Raw genomic sequence first — 21,052 nt, 5'->3', positions numbered from 1 at the left:
GCAGGATGAGGTCCTGCGTGGGGCCAGCGGGGCTCTGTCTGTGCAGAGAATTCTGCAGCTCCCTCGGCTCCAGCAGAGCTGGGTGTATTCCACACAGGGAATGGCAGACTGACAAGCAGTGGGTGGGTGAGGGGACAGGCTGCCATCTGCTCCTCCCTGCTGGGAGGCAGCAGCCAGGCCTGTGTCCTGGGGTGCTGCCATGTGCCCCAGATGCTCTGACCCTCCAATGGGAGCTGAGAGCTGTGAAAGGCTTGTGGGAATTGCAGTTTTGAGCACACTGTGGAAGAGCTGTCAGCGGCAGAGTCAATAAATCATTCTAGGAAATCCATGACCATCATGGTAGCGAACGGAATTTGCTTTGGCCGCTGGCAAGTCTCTAATGCGGAGCCCTGTGGAATAACTGATTTCATGTGTTGCTGAGTGTGTGTGTGTGCTGCAAACACCCTTGGCATGCTCCCAGGCCCGGGACTGCAGGAACCAAATTGTTTCCAGTGCTGCTTGTGGTGCTTCCTGCAAACCTCAGCTCCCCCAACCCTGAGCTGCCAGGAAGGCTGGGCAGGGCCTGGAGGGAGGGTGGGGAGTTGAGCCGCAGGCACACCGCCCTGCTTATGTTCCTGCTGTGTCCTTCTCCCCACAGGAAACAGGTTTTGGCTACCAAAGCTGAGGCAGAGAAGGATGGTGTGAAGGTCCCCACTACACTGGCAGAGTACTGCATCAAAACTAAAGTGCCTTCCAATGACAACAGTTCAGATTTGCTTTATGACGACTTGTATGATGATGACATTGACGATGAAGATGAGGAGGAGGAGGATGCCGACTGTTACGATGATGATGATTCTGGCAACGAGGAGTCGTGACCTGCTCCCTCTATGCCCCTGTACTGCCCTGCCGACTCAGGCCAGAAGGGAGCAGCGGTAACCTAGCAGCAGTCCAGCAAAAAAGTGGGGGGGGGTGTCAAAAAAAAAAAAAAAAAAGAAAAAAAAAAAAAACCCAACACAAAACTTTGTCTCCTGCTGTCTCCTGTTGTATGGATCTGTTCGCTCCTTTTTTATGGACCTCTTAGAGACCCTCCACAGAATGTCTGAATTCTTGCATTCTTAACCCTTTCATCACTGTATTACGATTTCTTTTTAAAAAAGAACTCCCCTTTTCACTTCTCTACAAAATGCTCACAGTAAAACAGGTTTGCTTCTGTTTAGATTCTTGAATTAAATACAGTCTTGCATTGAGATGTTTAATGTATTTAAAGCTGGAACAAACCCATTGGAAGCCGGGTTTTTGGGAGCTCAAGTGCTGCATTTACTGGGAAGAAAAAAAAATCCCCACGAAGCAAATTGCCAAGGTTTAGCTGCTCCATTTACAGTAATAGCGTGTGTACATTCGTTTAGCCTTGTGGTGGTGGCTTTTCCTTTATAAGGTGTGGGGCGGAGAGTGTAAAGCTACTGTGTGTTCAGCTTGATGGGTTGTCACTGAAAGGTACAGTATTCCTTTTCAGCCTGCTAAGTTAGGAAATAGCTGGTCCCTGGAGCCCCAGAGGGCACAATCAGCTTTGTCTCTGGAAAAGGCTTGTGATATGAACCCTAAAATAAACACTTAACACTTCAGGTCTGTACAACTGAGCCCTGGGTTGCTTTTTTTTTTTTTGCTTTTTTTTTTTTGCTTTTTTTTTCTTTCTTCCCCCTCCTTCCAGACTAGAATAGGGTTGAAAGAGTTCAGTTTAGCTGTTGTGCTGAGATCTGCTGCCAGCTGCCCCCCGCTCCAGAGGAAGGAGAACAGCTGTGCATCCTGCTGCCCAGCGGGCCACCCTTCATGCTGGCCGTATTTTTGGCAGTGGGACAGACCAGCAGCCTCCTGCCCCGTGCTGGCCGGCAGCCCTTGCTTCCTGCAGCCGCAGCCCTGAGCAGCTGGAGCCGCCTTCTGTCGCTTGTGTAGGTCACCTGTGGGCAGGTGCGGGCTCTGCGGGGCCGGCGGAGTTCGGAGCTCGCCTTGGTGCCCGCGGGGGTGTCCGGGCTCCCCCTGCCCGGCTCCCTGGGGCACAGGGGCGTGTGCAGCCCCACAGCAGAGCAGGCCAGCAGCAGGTTTTCACAGGCTCTTCAGCAACGTGCTTCAGCTGGTGCCCCGAGCTCAGCTTCCCGCATGTTTTTGGGAGCCCCTGGCAGAGCTTAGGGCGCTCCGTCGTGGGCAGAGCGATCCCGCATGTTCCTGTCTCAGAACGCTCAGGCCCTCGGCGCCGTCCCCCCGCTGCAGCGTGCTCGTGTTTGGCTGTGGTGCCGTGCCCCGAGTCCCCTTTCGCATGATCCTTGCATCGGCAGCCGGGCCTGGCAGCCCCGGGAGGAGATCGGAGGTGCTGGCCCTGCTTGGGCGAGACCCTCGGTCCCCACAGGTACGGAGGCATCACCCTGACCAGAGCCTGCGCCTCTCCTCCATGTATCTCAGGGTTTTCCATGGTACGTCACCAGCTGCGGTCCCTCGAGGGTGCTCCGGTGGGAACAGGCTTTGTTCTGGATCCGCTCCGTGGCTTCGTCGGGGGGCGAGACTGAGCAAATGCTCCGAGTGCGCTGCCCGGAGCGAGAGGAGAGGAGAGGAGAGGAGAGGAGAGAGGAGAGGAGAGGAGAGGAGAGGAGAGGAGAGGAGAGGAGAGGAGAGGAGAGGAGAGGAGAGGAGAGGAGAGGAGAGGAGAGGAGAGGAGAGGAGAGGATAGAGGAGAGGAAGGCCTTCGGAGCTCAGCATGAAGTGAGGGAGGCAGATCTCTTTCCAAATTGTTGCTTGGCTGGGGTTTGCAGGGACAGTCCCTGCGCCGGCGGTGCATCCCTCTGGCCGCAGGCAGTGAAGGCAGCCCAGTGGCGATTCCTCGTCCCCGACGCTCCCTCGGTCGACTGCCTTCCTGCTTGCATGTTATCTGGGAAGGCAGCTGCACCCTCCTGAGGTGTCAGCCTTCTTCCAGCAAGGACTGACTCAGCCCCAAGTGCTTTTTGGAGCCGGCAGCGGGGCTCCCCTGTGTCTAGTGACAGTGTGGTACACCCCCGGCTTCACACCAGCCCTGAGAGGGCACCGCCAGGGTTGGCAAATGGGCCCCTGATGCTCCCGGCTGCAGAACTGGACTCGGGGCCACACCAGGGCAGGGGCACCAACCTCCGGCTTTCAGGCGGCTGGGGGGGGTGAAGGAGCAGAGTATGGCAACACTGGCTTTGCTGATGACTTGGTTGGAAATGAGGATACTGCATCTTTCAGGATTTCCCTTGTACTTTTGACCGTCTTCACTGTATACTCTCCAGTGACTTGTATTTCCAAGCTTGGTGTTGTAAGATGCATTATTATGACTCTTCTGTTACCCTTTTTTAATGACAAAAAAGCAACCTCTTTTGAGAGCTCCGACATTAACCAGACTAATTTCTCTTCCCCACTGTCCTGTGCAGTGTCATTGCTTGTTGACTTGCTGGTTTCCTTTTTTTGAAATACAACTGAAGTATGAGGGGATTTTTTTGAAACTATTTAAGAGATTGCAGAAAAATGTTTACCTGCTCTGTGTATTCTGGTTTTTTCTTAACCCTGTTTCTTCTGTTTCAGCCAATATTAGCGTTTACATTTGCAACTACATGTCCCTTCAAATGCAGTTTTCAACCATTCTGAAACCAGCAGGGTACACTAGATTTCTTAGTAGTTTTCTTAGCTGAACTCCCAGATCTTTTCCTTTTTTTCTTCAGTATAATTTACCAGAAAGAATTAACTGATGCATTTTTGTGTTGTCTTCTCCTTCAGTAGTTATATTTTGTCTTTTCTGCACACCTGTCTACTAATAAAAATATGAAATGAAAATATCTCCGTGCTGTTACTTTCATGTTTGAGCTGGTTGCATGGGTTACTCAAAGCTTTGTATAACAGCTGTTGATGAGTTCATTGCTGCCATGGTATCACTAGGCATATTTATACATAAATAATCTATACTTTTATCGCAAAATAAAGCTGCTGTGTGCACCTGAGACTGAAGAACAAACTGATTTAGAGAAGGACTTTGGCAAAAGGCCAGAGCTTTGCAGTTATATTTAGTCTTCCCAAGTCAGGAAGGGGGAGACCAGTGAGAAGGTTGTTCATGGATTCATGTGACTGGAGCAGGGATGCAGGACTCCACCACTGCTGCTGGCCTCTGCCCTGGCAGGGCAGGAGCATGGTGCTCCTGAAAGGGTTGGACACGGTGGAGGAGGAGTTCGACCGCTGGGTCAGGGAGCCGCTTTGGCAGAAAAATTGAGGCCATGGCTGCTAGCCCTCCCGGGTGCCAGCCCTGCCTGTCCCACGCTGTTCCCTGCAGGCTCAGGAGGTGAGCAGGGTGTTTGCAGTGCCCCGGCTGCTGCAGTCAAGCTAAAATTAGCAGGACAAGTGTCAGGGAGTTGCACTGGCTGCACTTGGTATGGATGGCAGCACAGCAACTGCTGAGTCAAATGTGGCTGGGGCCCAAGTGCTTCTGCTGCACAGCTGAGTTGGAGGAAGGGTGATGGCCTTTTGGAGCTGCCTTCCCAAAGGAGTCTCCATACTGGGGAATGGGACCAGGAGCGGTGGTGCTGTCTGGGATCTGGCCTGCCTGTAGCTCCTGCCTGACCCCACAGCACTGGGCTGCCCACAACTGCCAGTAGCTGCTTCCTCCAGCAGCAGCATGGGACTGAAGGCAGGGCAAAGGCTCCAGCCCACCCTGCACTGGGTAAGCCCTGGAGGCTGTGAAGGAGGGTTTCCCCTCCTTTCCTTGATGGCCAAGTGCAGCTGGGCAACCTCAGCTCTGCCATCAGTGGAACAGGGCTTAGAGAGGAAATTGCTATAGGCCAAGTTCTGCCGAAGTGACAGTGTAGGGAAAGGGAGAAACATTCTGTTGAGTCTCACAGAGAGGAGAGGAGAGGAGCGTGCCTGTGGCTGAAGGCAATGCTCTCCTGCAGGCAGGACCCTAGAGTAGCTGGGAAGGTGTGGGACCTGAGGCTCAGGGGCTGCTCCTGGCTGGCACCAACTCTCACCTGTTGCCTTTCCCCAGCTCCAGCTGCTTCTGGACTGTGACACACATGCAAGAACTGAGCTACACCCACGGGGCAGCTATAAACAAGCTTGTCTATAAACAAGACCTCAAGAGTGTCAAGGCAGCTCTGGGGAGGTCTGTTTTGAAGGGGGTAAACAAGGGCCTGCTGCTGTGAGGGCTCAGCTGCTACTGCAGCCTTGTACAGGCTGACAAGCCCCAGCCTGCAGAAACATTTTTGCTCTCCTTGACATTCAGGCCTCAAAGCTCATGGCAGTGGGGCAGCAGCTGCCAAGGGCTTGGAGCAGCTGTTGAAGTTCAACCGGCATCAAAACCTGAGCAAGGGCAGAGGAATGCCATTTTTAGTTCTTGTGCTGTTCAGAGGCTGGGGGAAGGTTGGGTGACAACTGGGTCTCACAGGGCCCAAGAGCTGGTAACAGGGTAGAAAGAGACTTCTTTTTTCTTATGGATCCTGAAAGAAAAAAAGCCCCTTGCCTGTTGTGTGCTTCACATTTACGCACCTCCTCTACCACATGGGGACAGGAGGATCAGAAGGATAAGCCTGGGGCAGAAGACTTCCCTCAAGAGCCGTCAACACCTGCCCTTCCTCCCAGTGGAGCCCGTGGACCTCGTGGCAAAGAGAGAGGGCAGAGCTGCAGCTGTGCTCCGTCCTTACCAATCCCAGCTGCTCGCAGGGACTCAGAGCACCACCCCAGGAGACACCAAAAGCAGAGACAGGATGCTCATGGCAGGAATGAGGGTGCTGCCCTGGATCCCATCCCTGCTGTGGGTGCCTGAGAGCTCTCAGCACACAGATGAACTCACCATTGTCAAACCCACCTGCTGCTCTTACCCTCCCAGCTTGGCTGCTGTTGCAGGAGCAGGTGGAAAGGGACAGGCTGTAGAAGTTAAACTGCTCCTGGAGCCTTTGAAAATGCAGACAAACACCAGTGATATGCTCAGATCTTTATTAGGTGGAGGAAGGGCTATAAAGAAATTAAAACTCCTAGAACATTCACCGCACTGGTGCAGGACAAGAAGGACCAGGAGTTGCCTCCAAGGTCTTTGTTTTAAAAAAAGTGGGGAGGGACAGATGAAGTTTCCATCCAGTAGCTCTGGCTTTCCTGGGAAGGTGGCTCAGGGCAAAAAGAGGTACAAGACACAGCTTATACTTTTATTTAAGAAACCGCTACATAGTTTTTGCCTCTAATGATGCAAAGGAGGTTCCAGGACACACTGAGCCATCCAAACTCTCTTGCTAGAGAAAAACAACACCAACAACAAAAAACCCCCCCACAAACAAAAAATAAAACCCTGTCCTTTTTTTTTAATTATTATTAAAAAATTGAAAAATTTAAAGTTGAGACTGTAGCTCAAGGCCACAGTGATGAAACTGCCCACAAGAGCTTGTCTTCCACAGCGAGAGGGAGGCAGGGAGGAAATGAAAGAAAGGGGAAGGCCTACAAAACATTTTTTTCTTTTATTTTCCCCCTCTAAAATAACAGCTATATTGGGGGCCGGGGGGTAAAATCAAACCAACAGGACACACCCTGATTTGGATTTTTTAGAGGGCAGGTCTCCTTATTTGTCTGAATTTAGAACTGCATTAAATAAAAGGGCTCCAGCTCCAAAAAGAGGCGCAGTTTGTTTTTGTCTGACAGAGTTACAAAACCCATAGAGCTTAAAATAAAAAACAAACAAAGAAGGATGCCCTGGTGCAGATGGAATATGAATAATTAGTTTTCCTACAAAGAAAATAAAAGAGGCTGCAAGATGCAGAAAACCACATTTAGGCTCTATTACATTTACAAATACATACATAAATATATTACATATAACAGCAACTCAAAGAGGAAGCAGGCGAGTCACACAGAGGATAGCTGGCTGGCTGGCTGCAGTTCTCCCCGCACAGACATTTGGCTGAGCAGTTAACTTTTCCTAATAATTCCAGGAATGGGCTTCGGCTTTTATTTTCTTTTTTCTCTTTTCTTTTGTTTTCTTTTTTTTTTTTTCTTCTTCCTCTCCTTTCATTCTCTCCCCCCTCCCCGGTTTTGGATTTAGTTTGTCCAGTATGGAGAAGTGCCATAGGCGGTTTTGGTAGCCTGAGACTTTTGCTGCATGGTGCTGGGTTGGTTGCGTTGGCCAGATCCACCCTAGAAATGGGAAACAAAGGAGACAGGGGCATCAGCTGCCATAGCACCAGCAATCCCAAGAAGACAAGCCCACCCCAACATGGCCAGAGACAGCCCTGACACCCAGCAGCACAGCAATGCTTCCCCTTGAACAGCTCTGTTTCTGCCCTGCACCATCTCTACATCCCACAATCCAGGCCAAGCAACCATGGACACACCAAGCAGGAGCTTGGGGATGCACCATCCCACTGCCTCCCACCCACAACAGGCTCAAGCACAAGGGAAATGAGGAGCAGGGCCAGGCACAGCAAAGGAGCTTTCCCAAGGTGAGCTGAGGTGGCACACCAGACAAGGATGTCACACACTTGGAGTGCAAAATCATGTCCTATGACTGGACTCCAAGGCTGAACAGTGTTTTTTTCAGGGAATATTTAGGGTTTAGGAAAGTAAACACACGTGCAGGTGAAACCAGATCAGAGCTGACATGCAAGCTTCAAGGGGGTGCTTGATTTTTCCCCAGAATCACAGCACAAGTGCTCACGTCCTGCCCTCCTCCCACAGACAGGGGACAGCAGTGCCTGCCTTGGCTTCACACCCCACAAACTATCCCTCCCCAGTCCACAGCGGGATGGACTCTCCACACAGTCAAAGCCTGGCTGAGGCTGGCAGGGATCTCTTGAGTTATCTTGCCCAAACCCTTTGCTCAAGCAGGATCACCTACAGCCAGCTGCCCAGCACCATCTTCAGACAACTTCAAGGATGGAGACTCCACCAGCTTTCTGGGCAGTGCTTGGTCACCATTCCAGCAAAAACATTTTCTCTGATATTCAGAGGGAATCTCTTGTGTTCCAGTTTGTACTCCTCACCCCTGTTCCTGTCACTGGACGCCACTAAAAGGAGCCTGGCTCCATCCTCTTTACATCTTCCCTTTCTGTACATCGATGAGATCCCCTCTCAGTGGTCTCCAGGCTGAACTGTCCCAGCTCCCTGAGCCTTTCCTCACAGGAGACATGATCCAGCCCCTTTGTCAGTCCTTCACTGGACACTTTCCAATACATCCACATCTCTCCCACAGTGGGGAGCCAAGAACTGACACGATGCTGCAGCTGTGGCCTCACTAGGGCTGAGCAGAGGGCAGGGATCAGTTCCCTTCACTGCTGGCAATGCCATGCCTGGTGCAGCTCAGGATCCCGTTGGTCTTTTTTGTTGCAAGGGCACATTGGTGGCTCATGGTCAACTTATGCCCACCAGGCCCTCCAGGGACTTTGCTGCTGAGCTGCTTTCCAGCTGGGTGGTCCCTGACATACACTGGTGCACGGGGCTGTTTTCTCCCAAGGGACAGGCATTTCCCTTTGCTGAACCTCATGAGGTTCCCTCCCCAAGCTGGTCAACAGCCACTGCTGCCAAGGCCCTTTCCCGGGGAGCAAAGCAAACAACAGAAGGAAACAAACACCCTGAGACCCTGCTGGGATGGGGGAGCAACGTGCTCTTGGGAATGCTGTAGAGGCAGAAGGGGCTGACTCACCTGCCCATCCTGCTGAAGGTGGTGATGCAGCATCTGGGAATGAGGCTGCTGATGTGCAGGGAGGATATGGAGAAATGGGGCTGGAGCATACCCCGGGGCAGCACCAGGGTTCAGGGGCCCAGTCGATCCGAGAGCAGAAGGCAGGCTGAAGGGAGGTGGAGTGCCAGCATGGAATCCCTGCTTGTCGAATGTCTGCACAGGGGACAGTGGGCACAGCATCAGAGACTGGTGTGAGTAGCCCCAACCAGACCAGAACAAGACTGGCCCAAACACACATCACCTGAACCTTTCACCTACCCCACGAGGAAGCCAAGTCACATTGAATACCTGCAAGCACACCAGAGGATGAGTTTCAGCTCCTGTTCTCCCTCATACTTCTGCACTAATGGCTCTTGACATTTTTATTTTCACAAGACATTGTGGGTTTTATCCCCGACCTCTTTTCATTCAGAGGGACATGGGATGGCAGCAGCTGCCTAATCAGTCCTCCTCCCACTGAGTGGGCTCAGCCTAGAATTACTCAACTTATCCAGGGCAGCCCAACAAAAACACAGGAACTTGCAGCAGTATTTTTCTCCTGCTGGCCAAAGCTTGACCCCTAAGCATGGAGCTGACAGCTGGCTTCCTACCTGTAAGCATGGATCACAGCCAGACACCGACTTTCCCTGCTGACGGCGCAGGGAGGAGGAAACAGGAGCTGGACATAAGCCCAATGCACACCACAGCTTGTCAAAGCACTTTCTGCTTTGCCTGGGAAGCTGCACACTGAGCAATGGCCACAGGAGAGTGTGGGACAGGGACCTGCAGGTGTTAGAGGTGGTCACTACTGCCTGGTCCCTCTGACGGAAAGCAAACAGCCTCTCAACTCACCTGCTTAGGGGACTATTTTAACTAAAAATGCTAATACCCGAAACTTAATTTGCACCCAGGACACTGCTGGCTTGGCATAGTGTGGGCACAGGGAGCACTGAGCCTCTGCCAGCAGCTGCTGTCAGGAGCTGACACCACAGGAACTGTGGGAGAGAGGATGAGGCTTCACTCCAGCAGTAAACAGAGCCAGTGTCAGAGATGCCATGGCCTGCTGACCCTGGGACTGGCCAGCCTGGGAATAGAAATCATCAGCCTTGGGCCTTGAGGGAGGAGGGTCCAGCACTCCTCACCTGAGTCTTGTTATAGACTGAGCCGCTGATATCAGGCACACCCGTGTTACTTGAGGTCACAGAAACACCTGGAAAACAGAAATGCCACCAACAGTGAGAATGTCACCTCCCCAGCCAGCACAATCCCAAGCTTTGCTCCTGGCACCTCTGGCAGCTTCAGGGGATGCACCGCCCTGCTGGTTCTCCATGATCTCAGACCCACAGCACCCCACATGGGAGCAAAAGAAGGGGCTCAGCTTCTTGTTCCCACCGCAAAAGCCCACTCGGATAAATCACTCAGGTCCACAACCCAGCCATTAACACTCAGATTCTAATGCACACCAGGCAGCAGCTGGCTGCACTGAGCACTCAATGAAGCTCACAAAAAGCCAGCTTTTCCGTAGGATCAGATGTGCATTCGGCTCTATGGAAGCATTTAAGAGCTTTCCAGTAGTGCCCTGACTGGTGAAACTCAGCATCTCTTATACATCTGGGCCCTTGTCCTTTCACAGCCTACAGAAGAGTGAGGGCTGCAGTGCTCCTCTGCCCTGACAGAATCAGCATCACTGGCTCAGACTGGCTTCCAGCCGGACTGGCTCGTGCCACAACAGGCTCAGAAACACTTGCCATCAAGGTGGCTCAAACCAGACACTTATTCACAGTTTTATAAAGGGTGCCTCTGATCATTTCACTTGGATCATAATAAATCCAAGAGTTGCTTTGTTCAGTGTATCAGAGGATTGGGCTCAAGGGCACTGCTCTAAGCTTGTAACCCTCCTTGGACACTGCTCCTTTCTTGATTGCTTCTCCACTAGAGAGAGTGTGATCACTTGGTGTTTCAAATGCACAGCAAATGCTTGGTACCTGCTTGAGCACAAGGATGAACCAGTTAGTGCTAAGCAGCCCAGTATACACTTCTCAGATCTAACCAGCACGTGTCGAATAAAGCTTTTGTAAAATAAAGCTGGATAAAGTCTTCAGCTTTTATGGTCACAAAGGAAACATTTCCAGGCATGACACAATGCTATGAGTTACAGGGTGTACAGGCACCAGCTAGACAGCCCAGAGATGTGTAAAGTGCACACCCTGCTCCTAACACACAGCTGTCTCAGGTGCCTACCAAGAAACTTAAAATCTAGCTATGATTTGGCAGAGGATCATTTCGGCAACAGCACTGACCTGCTCAAGTTTCAAAAACACAGCACTGTTGAAGGATCACTATATTCTTCAGCAAAGAAAGCTCTGGCTTAGGAAACAGCTTACCATTTCTCCCATGTATAACTGGACCAAGCTGTGCATCAGCCACAGAAATCCTTATGCAAAGTTCAACCATGGAGTTTAGAAGGAACAACTATGCCATTAGAAAAGCATTTTGTATAAGGGAGATGGAGAAACAGCTTGGATCATGACCCTGTTTAGAGCTGGCTGCTGTGTTGACTGCACAGCACTGGGAGTTTGCCCTACTAAATCTCACTCCAGAGCAACCTCCAGTCTTGAAGTGTTACCTTTCCCAGGTCCAGTGCCAGATGATTTGTTTTGTGCTTGAGATGACCCACTGTAGCCTCCTTTGCTGTAATCTCCAGCTGCCGTTCCCTGCGTTAAGTCATCGTAGCCTGCCGGTGTGCACAAGACAGGGAGTTACGGTGTGCAAGCGGTGCTGCAGGCGCTCACGGGGAAGCAGGGGCTCAGGGCTTACCTGTGCCGTAGCCATGCTGGCCGTAGCCACTCGCCTGCTGGAAGGGAGTCGACGCCGTGTTCAGGTTGACTCCATGCTGTTTAGCCGATGCTGGAGGCACCTGGACAAAGGACGGGAACAAAAAGCGTCGTTATGTGGGACACAGGCTCCCTCTGCCTGTGGGAAAGGCACCTTCCACCTCATGTCGGGAGCAGAGTCTGAAGTTGGGAGGACTGAGATGGCATGGCACTGCTTAGAGCAGTTAACTTGCTATAGGGGATTTGTGCCCCAGGATTTCTCCTAGAGCTGTCCCTGTGATTGCAGTGCAGCTCTCCCTCAGAACAGGCTGCGTATTTCTTTCATGTGCTGAATGTAAACAGCAAATTTTTACCCACAAACCTGAGAACAACAACCACAGAATCAAAGTAAACAAAAATTCCTGCCTGAGGCTGTTCATAAAATACTATCCCTACAGGGCCCTAAATAGCCTCATCTACCCTTCTGCCTGGAGTAGCACCTCTTCCCAAATAACCTCTTTCCTCCTGAGACTTCCAGGCCCTGCTTTCTGAGTTAATGGGGTCTCCTTCCTCCATGCTCTCTCAGCTCACTGACTCAGCTTTGGGTCTGCCCTTGACTCTCCAGAGACTAGTAAGGGCTTTCAGGAACATCAAATCCACAAGCTGCAGCTGTCATCTATTTACAGGAACTTGGACAGGAGTCCATGAGCTCTGGCCTTTTACTTTTTTTTTCTTCTGGGTGGGACTGCAGGTATTTTCTCATGTTGCATATTTTTGGAGATTGCCTGCAGACTGCGGAAGCTGACTTTATTCCATTCTAATGAGAATCCACCTGAATACTGACTCCAGCTCTGGGTTCTCAGTATGAGGAAGCTGTGGACCTGTTAGAGCAGATCCAGAAGAGGTCGCGAAGATGATCATAGGAATGAGCACCTGTCTCCCATGAGGACGGGCTGAGAGTTGGGGCCGTTCATCCTAGAGAAAGGAAGGCTCTGGGGAGACCTTTCTACACTTAAAGAAGGCTTATAGGAAAGATGGGAAAAACATTTTACCAGGCTCTGTAGTGATAGGACAAAGGGCAGCTGTTTTAAACTGAAAGAAGGTAGATTTAGATTAGTTATAAGAAAAATATTCATCACCATGAGGGTTGTGAGGCACTGGCACAGGTTGCCCAGAGAAGATGTGGATGGCCCATCCCTGAAAGTGTTCAAGGTCAGTCTGGGTGGGTCTCTGAGCAACTTGGTCTAGTGGAAGGTATCCCTGCCCATGGCAGGGGGATTGGAATGAGATGATCTTTGATGATACTTTCTAACCCAAACCTTTCTATAATTCCAAGATGTAGAGTGTTTGGGCTGGAGAAAACAAAACCAGAGTGGTGCACAGGGAGGGTTTCAGTTTAGGCTGTCACACTTACAAACATGGTTGGCCCATATTGGAATGCACTGGGAACACCGGGCACTCCAGCATAGTAAGGGAGCCCAGTGTAGCTGTACCCCGGGGGCAGGGTCGGGTTGAGGAAGGGCTGCTGAGTCGTGTGGTGAGTCTGTGTCTGGTTCTGCTGCGGCTGGGCCAGTGTGGTCGCAGGAGCAGGAGAGGCAGAATCTCCACGGCCAAATTTTGTTACATCACCTATGTAAGAAAGAACTGATCAGAAAAGCTATCAAAGATACTGCAAAGGTGGAGAATTCAATGGATTTAAATCCTCTGAATACAAGCAGACAACTACAGAGCAGGACACATCCTACACCTGAAAGCCTGAAGTTGTTCATGGGAAGTCCTCACCCTGTCTCTGTTCCTGACAGGATATTTGCCTGTTTGTGGCACAGAACTCTGTGCCATGGCTAATCCATTGATAAAGACAGATGCTAATACTCACCTATCTCACATGGTCTTAGCAGACTCATTACTATCAGATCACTGCAAAAAAACATGCTAAAAGCAGAAGCATGATAAATAGCCAAAGAGCCTATGGTTGCTGGGTTAAAGTGTGACTCTCCTGGTGGTTAACCTGTTTAGCCAAGCTTCATGGGCTGAAAGCAGGTTCGGATTTACAGGCAGTGATGGGCATATTTTTGCCAATGTCTGTTTATTTGTCAAGCATGACTAGTTAAGATGTCCAGTTCCTCACACCACCAAAGTTCTGAAGACAGTAGCTGATGGCCAGGAAAGCAAGACTTGCATCGTGGGCCACCTTATTGAAGAAGTAGGAAGGGAAATTCAGTTATTAACCCCAAAATAGCTTCCCAAGAGAAGTGATAATGAAGCAGAAAATCCATAAACACTTTTATTTTCTGGCAGCCTACAGAGCAGCATGTTCACATGTTTACCAAGGAGGTGATATACATCAATCCCTTCTTTTTCACTCCCAACCAGCATTTCTTTTTGCTGGTTACCAGGAAGTATGACTTAATACCATCATTACAGGAACTACAACATCTATGGCTACAGTTTTAAGCTGTAATCAGATGGCAGCGAATGAAAACCACTGGCTGAAATCCTGGATGGCATTAATATCATTTTTGCACAATGACAGCTAAAGGGCAAGAGCAGAAACAAGGAAGCACTTCTTTGTTCACAGAAGGGAAAAGCAACTCCTCTTTGAACAACAGCAGGATGAATATATGCACTGAGAAACCAGCATATCTCACATGCCATCCTCGTCTTTAACTAGCACTCACCTGAGTACGGGTTGTTAGCAAGACTCCCATCTCTGCCTGTCAAGGTTGCAGGAGCAGGGAATGTAATTCCATAGTAATCCTTGGAAAGAGACAACGTAATTTATTAATAGCTGAAACTGTAACACAGCTGGACAGATCTTAGGGACTGCATACTAGACACAGAAGGAAATTTTAAAAGCAAGAACTAAAGGAAGTTTGGGTGGAACCTGACTTTATATCATGCAGCAGAGCTGAACATTTACCTGGATCCTCAAACTAAAAATAAACCTACTTCATAGACACTTTTCATATTATACATAAATATTTCATTTCTTAATGGTAAGTTAAAGGCAATCATTTAGTGATTTCCCTCCCAGCTCCCAGCTCTTGAGCTGTCGTCTTCCAGTGAGACTGCCTGAAGGAGAACTGACCATTGTGGGTCAAAGGCCTGGGGTCAGGCCAGGACTGTAATCACAACATGGATATAAAAGTCTAAGGGGTTTGCCCTTGTAGCATGCCCTGTTTTCTAAAAGTGGAAATGTCAGCTACAAAAACAACAAAAACATTAAAAGAGAGAGAAAAATAGTTACTATTGGATGACTTGAAAGTTTATTTAAACTACTTTACAGGAGACCTCAGGTCAGTAGTCTCCAAAGTGGGGCGTGCACCACAACCCATTGGGGTGTAGGAAGAAAATGGATTTGGTACCTTTAATATACAACTTAGAGAATTTAAAAATAGTGTTTGTTTAACCTTTCTCTCAGTTTTTTTTAGGCTTTTTTGGTGTATGTTTTATAACAAATATATTAGTACAGGGGTATATGTACATAATTCAGAAATAAAAATACATTGAAGTTGAGTGCTCACAAATTTTTTGCTTATAGGGTGCATAAAAAAACCACTGACTCAGATCATTCTTCTAGGTCCTCTACAAGAAGGCAAGCCCTCCTAGAAAGCTTGCACTCTGGAATGACAGGACATGCTAGAAAAACCAAAGCAGTATTTTGACTTCAGTTTGGGAGAAAAGGCAAGAAGTTTGCCCTTCTCTCTCTGGGTGAACTCCACCTGTGGGTCTGGTACTCTACTTTTTTCCTCCTAATTTTCATGTTCTACTCCTCACCACTTCCAATTCAGAAAGAGATAATGCTTTAAGTAGTAATGTATCCATTTCCACATATTCTCAAACAGTGGAAAAGTCTCCTCCTTTGTCATACCCCTCTCATGCCATAGCACCTCAAATGTTTTCTCAGAGTTGACAGCACCCCTCCACCTTGCTTCACTTCCATGCATCACTTCCCTGTCTCCTACACCCAATCCTCTATCACTGAACATGAAATAATGTGGCAAAGTTTTAGTACTGCAGGTGCTTCCTGTAACTTGTAATGGTGCCATTATTGCATCAACCTTTCCTTCCCTGGTAATTCCCCCTTAGGAATATCTGTATCCTACATGTGCACACACATATTCAAACTAAACGTTCATTAGAAAATACAAGTGCAAGGCAGTTATGTCTGCATAAAAGGAAAATACCAGGGAAGACACTCTGCTCTTCATACATCACAGATATCTCCTGACCTAAAAAAGGGGAAGCTGCCTAAAGCCAAAAGCGAAATATCAGAAATAGGCTCAAAAAGTGAGGCAGAAAAGGATGAAAAAAAGGTAAGTGATGAGACATAATAGATTAAAGTTCCAACAAGCAGCTCACTGGGTATCACACAAACCAGCTGAGACACTTGTAAGATCTTTGCAACAGACGAACAGAGAAGACAGCTATCCCAATGTACTATCCCCATGTAACACACACCAAAAGAACCCATGCAACAAAAAAATCCACAGTGAGACTTTACACAATATGCACATTACTTGAGTTAAAATTAAAAAAAAAAAAACCTCAGGAAAAAATCCCATTCTTGCTTAATCAGCAGCCATGGGGATCTCTTGCTGCTGGAAGTTACACAGGAAGCAGTGACAACTTTCACTTGGAACTTTGCCCACTTTCACTTTTCATATGTAAGTCGACTGGCACATGAAATAGAAATATTCCTACCTGTTCCTGCCCCCAGACCATCTAGCACTGCCACATTTTCACAAAAAACTCACAACAGAATTTAAAAACCCCCAAAATCTAGAAATCACAAACACCACATGAATAGCAGATGAAAAATCCTTTGTGACATCTGTACATTTATAACTACCAACACACTGAGGGTAATCAATTCTGGATGTAGGGGTATGAGAAATGGCTCCAAAAATATTCTGCAAGATTTTGCAGAGAGAGGAAAAACTCTTGCACTAGCAAAGCCGCAGATGCCACAGAAAAAATAAAAAGTATTAAAAAAAAAAAATATATATATACATACAAATAGAATTTTAGAAGACTGAGAGACTAACAGTATTTGTCAATAAGAAATATAAGAAAACATTAATTAACATGCAAAATAAACATATATACAAATAATATTAGAGCATGAAATAAGAAAAAATAGATGCTGCTAGGTAGAGAAATTTTAAAATAAACCCCAAAAAAAGGCAACAAACAAAACAGATGAAAAGACAATCCTGAAACACATCCCCAGCACAGCCACCTGGAAAATTTCTTCTGCAACACTTTTAGCTCCTGTAATAGCACAGTAGCCAGGCTTCTCCCTGGCAGCAGCCCCAAGAAAGAGTTAGGTCCCGTTCTCATAGCAGGGCCCTCTCTTTGTCACAGTGACAAAAGTCCTCAGAAGAAAACAAATGAAAAGAGCAAATGAAAAAACAGACAAAAAAACAAAAGTGAAAGTAGAGGAGGGAAATTCTCTAGAAGATGGTGATGAAAGGAAAGCCTGGACATGGGCACATAAAACTGCACACCCGGCAGCACCCCAAGCAAAGCAACCACCACTACTGAGCCAGAGCAGGCTCCTGCACAGCACCCACAGCTCCGCCATGACTGTACCTGGATGCTCACAGCCCTGCCTGCGGCACAGCAGCCTGGCAGTCCTGCTCCTCCTCACGGCTCTCGCCACCGGCCTCCCATGCCACCACCTGCGGACCCATGATCCTGGGGATGCACTCCAGCTTCTCCAGGACATGACTCTGAGCACAATACAGCCCTGCCACCTCCAAGAGCGGCCCTTCTTCCCCGACACCCTGCTCCACAGCAACCTCCGCCCGCACCAAGCCGCCGCCACCGCCCTACGCATCCTCCAGAATCTCTTCCACACCCTCAGCAGAAGGAGCAGCAGCCAGCACTGGCACAGCCAGGCTCGCAACGACCTCCTCAACAAACTCCAGCACCACATCCACCAACTCGAGCAATGCCTCCCTGATAACGCCACGCTCTTCAAAGGACCACGCAACCCGCTGCTCACCATCAACAAGTACTTCAGGGACATCCACCTCTTCCTCCACGCCCACAACCACAGCGCCTGCGCCTGGGACCACGTCCGCCTCGAAGCTCTTGTTTGCTTCCAACACGTGGACAGACTCATACGGCGAATGAAGCACCAAGCTGCTCTGGACCCCACTAGACCCACAGAGAGCAAACAACCATCCCCAGCCAGCACCAGTGGCCATGGAGTGAGTGGTGACAGCAGCAGCACAGACTGGGATCGCTTGGTACCAGCCACACCTCTTCTGGCCAGAACGATGAGATGACATGGAAATGGGTATGACCGTGGTGACACCGGGGTCAGTCTGTGGCATAGCCCACACACCCGAACCACGGCCACTGGAGAGGAAGGAAGAGGAAATTTCTGCGTTGCACACTCATGGACAGCTGGGAGGCATTGGGGATAGGGATGGTACTTACTACCCATGGAATTATCACGTTCATCCAGATTGCAACCTCACCTGATGAACGGGAAGCGGATCATGGACACTGGGGGAATACTGTGGGACTCTCATGAGAATCACTATTTATCACAGAACTCTGTTTACTTACTTACTTAATTGTTTATTTATTTATTTGGCTGGCCATTTATTTATTTATTTATTCTTTCGTTAGAAATAAAGACTTTTTGTAAAAGCAAAAGCAAATGAAAAAGCAAAGCTGTGGTCATTGTGCTTCATGCTTATAACTGACAGGCAAAGACACAGTCCCCTCAGGCAGGCAGGGATGAGTCTTCCTCCTGCAGACTGTCTTGCCAATGCCTCCTGCCCAGGTTGAAGGCTATGAACAGCAGACCACTCTCAGGGACCCACTGTGGTCCTGCAGCCCATAGGCATCTCCTACAGCTGCCAGACCTTTGGGGCACCCGTTTGCACAGATGGCATGATGCCTACCCTGCACACTTCCTCCTCTTTTACCGCCACACTCTCCCTTCCAGACCCTCCAGTAATGCCAAGACATGAAAGCCACCTCTAAACCATCATCCCACCACAAACAACCATTTTGTAATGCCACAGCATTGCTTCAGAACAAGCAGGGTGGCATCGACAAGGTGCACCTCAAAGAATCAAGGAGGGAACTCATCAAGGTCTGCAGAGATTTGGACAAGAAACAGAAGACCAGTGCTACCAACTCCACCCAAGAAGCACCAAAAAGACACAAAACCCACAGGAGATGTCCAGAACTGCTCACTGCTCTGCTACAGCCACCGCAACTGGTCCAGGATGCTCCTGCCTGTACTTATACCCCAGTGGCTATGGGGACCTGCTGAAGTACACAGAACACATTGTCCTTGTCCTTCACCCCAACACATCATTAGCAAGCAAAGAGATCCATCACCCAAACACCACCATCCAATATAGTTCAACCCAATCACCATAGCATTCCCCATGAAGGAAGCTGCTCACATACCACCAGCACCAGCTGCTCCTTCACCCTCCAACCACCACTCCAAAAGTATCTGCCCAGGTCAGCAGCTCTGGCCTCCTCCAGCACAGGACAAAGAGGTTTCCTGTGCTCAAATGACCTCCACACTGCATCACTGCAAGGACATTGCTCTCTGCAAACACAAATGATCACTTCCCATTTAGCTGAGTGAGAAAACAAGGGGAACCAAATACAGAATCATAGAATCATTAAGGTTGGAAAAGACCTCCAAGATCATCAAGCACAACCTTTGACCAAATACCACTAAGCCGTATCATGAAGTGCCACATCAACTCAGTTTTTGAACATTTCCAGGGATGGTGACTCCACCACTTCCCTGGGGAGTCTGTTCCAACACTTGACCACTCCTTCAGAAAGAAGAAATTTTCCCTAATATCCAACCTGAACCTCACCTGGCACAACTTGAGGCCATTTTCCTTTCCTATTGCTAGCTGCCTGGGAGAACAGGCTGATCCCCACATGGTTATAACCTTCTTTTACATCATTGTTGAGAGCGGTAAGTTTCCCCCGAGTCTCCTTTTTCCCATGCTAAACTTGCCCAGTTCCCTCAGCTGCTCCTCATAGGACTCATTCTATAGAGCCTCCCCCAGCTCTGTTCCCTTCTCTGGACATGCTCCAGCACCTCTGTGTCCTTCTTGCTGTGAGGAAACAAAACTGAACCCAAGATCTGACGTGTGGCCTCACCAGTGCCCCCAGCACAGGGGGATGGGCACTGCCCTGGTCCTGCTGGCCACACTACTGCTGACACAAGCCCGGTGCCATTGGCCTTCTTGCCCAACTGGCCACACTCCAGCTCATGTTCAGCCACGGAAAACCAGCACCTCCAGGTCCTTTCCCACTCAGCAGCTTTCCAGCCATTCTATCCCAGCCTGGAGCTGCAGGAGGTTGTTGTGACCCAAGGGCCGGTACTTGGCCTTGTTGAACCTCACACACTTGGCCCTGGCCCACGGATCCAGCCTGTCCTGATCCCTCTGCAGAGCCTTCCTGCCCTCCAGCCACCCAACCTGGTGTTCTTCTCAAACTGACTGAGGGTGCTCTCAGTTCCCTCATCCAGATCATTGATGAAGATACCACACAGGACTGGGTCCAACACTGAGCCCTGGGGGACACCACTAGTGACCAGCTGACTGCTGCAAGTAATTCCATTCACCAGCACTCTCTGGGCCAGGCCATCAGCCAGTTTTTAGCTCAAGGAACAGAGGAACAGAGCATCCAAGCCACAAGCAGCTAGTGTCTCCAGGAGAATTCTATGGGATACAGTGTCAAACACTTTTTTAAAGTCCGGGAAGTCAACATCCCCAGCCTTTCCCTCATCTACTAGGAGAGTCACCTTGTTATAGAAGGAGATCGGGTCACGTAGTTATGCCTTTCACAAACCCATGCTGTCTGGGCCTGATCACCTGGATCTCCCATACGTGCCATGTGATGGGAACTCAAGAAGATCTCCATGAGCTTCCCCAGCACAGAGGTCAGGCTGACAGGCCTGTAGCTCCCCAGATTCTACTTCTGACACTTTCTGTAGATAAGCATTACACTGGCCACCCTCCAGTTGTCTGGGACCTCCTTGGATAGCCAGGACTGCTGGTAAATGATGGGGAGCGGCTTGGTGAGCTCTTCCATCAGCTCTCTTACATATTCAGGTACACAGCAGGACTCCTTAAGATGAAACTTCCACATTGTACCACTGTCCTCCTGATGGTCCCAACCAGAAATACCCTGTGACATCACAATGGGGACCTCATTGATTCTGTCTTCTCTGAGGCGGCTGAAGGAACTAAACAATTCTCAGAGAAAAACAAGAGTGGTGGTGATGACCAAGCTAGAATACAGGGAATTCAAACATGAAAGAATATATGCATTTGTATTATTTTTTGTATTCTGGTGATACAACACCAGAACAGGGATTAGAGAGGTTGAGTGATATCCATTCCTGGAGACATATCTAAAAGCATCATTAGACAAGGCCATGAGCAGGCTCTTCTGATACCAACTCCTCTCACCATCACACTGCACTTGGGATATCCAGGGCAAAACAGACCATTAAAAATTAAATTTTAAAAACTCCTTTATCATTCAAAAGCAACAGCTTAGAGGA

The 21,052-nt window shown here is 49.2% G+C and overlaps 3 protein-coding genes across 8 annotated transcripts in view; 2 read left to right on the top strand and 1 right to left on the bottom strand.

The window, feature by feature from the left end:
* UBE2R2 (ubiquitin conjugating enzyme E2 R2) overlaps positions 1–1,619 on the top strand; it is a 51,993-nt gene extending 50,374 nt beyond the window's left edge. For both annotated transcript variants that reach the window (XM_048291771.1, XM_048291772.1), the window contains exon 5: positions 638–1,619. In XM_048291771.1, the coding sequence (XP_048147728.1) occupies positions 638–857 (220 nt within the window). In that variant the 3' untranslated portion in view covers positions 858–1,619. The remainder of the gene's footprint in view (positions 1–637) is intronic.
* Positions 1,620–6,887: 5,268 nt separating this feature from the next.
* UBAP2 (ubiquitin associated protein 2) overlaps positions 6,888–21,052 on the bottom strand; it is a 175,699-nt gene continuing 161,534 nt past the window's right edge. For all 5 annotated transcript variants that reach the window (XM_048292045.1, XM_048292046.1, XM_048292047.1 and 2 more), the window contains 7 exons: positions 14,160–14,238; positions 12,896–13,110; positions 11,486–11,585; positions 11,295–11,402; positions 9,811–9,878; positions 8,651–8,842; positions 6,888–7,146 (listed from right to left, as the gene is read on the bottom strand). In XM_048292045.1, the coding sequence (XP_048148002.1) occupies positions 7,051–7,146; positions 8,651–8,842; positions 9,811–9,878; positions 11,295–11,402; positions 11,486–11,585; positions 12,896–13,110; positions 14,160–14,238 (858 nt within the window). In that variant the 3' untranslated portion in view covers positions 6,888–7,050. The remainder of the gene's footprint in view (positions 7,147–8,650; positions 8,843–9,810; positions 9,879–11,294; positions 11,403–11,485; positions 11,586–12,895; positions 13,111–14,159; positions 14,239–21,052) is intronic.
* LOC125319728 (interferon-like) lies at positions 15,787–18,460 on the top strand. Its single transcript, XM_048291230.1, has 3 exons — positions 15,787–15,797; positions 17,111–17,699; positions 18,449–18,460. The coding sequence occupies exons 1-3, from the start codon at positions 15,787–15,789 to the stop codon at positions 18,458–18,460; spliced, it is 612 nt and encodes a 203-aa protein (XP_048147187.1).

Source organism: Corvus hawaiiensis, chromosome Z (genome assembly GCF_020740725.1).
Source record: "Corvus hawaiiensis isolate bCorHaw1 chromosome Z, bCorHaw1.pri.cur, whole genome shotgun sequence".
Classification (NCBI taxonomy): Eukaryota; Metazoa; Chordata; class Aves; order Passeriformes; family Corvidae; genus Corvus; species Corvus hawaiiensis.
Note: the sequence above shows the minus strand (reverse complement) of the source record. Positions and strands in the feature narration are given on the sequence as shown.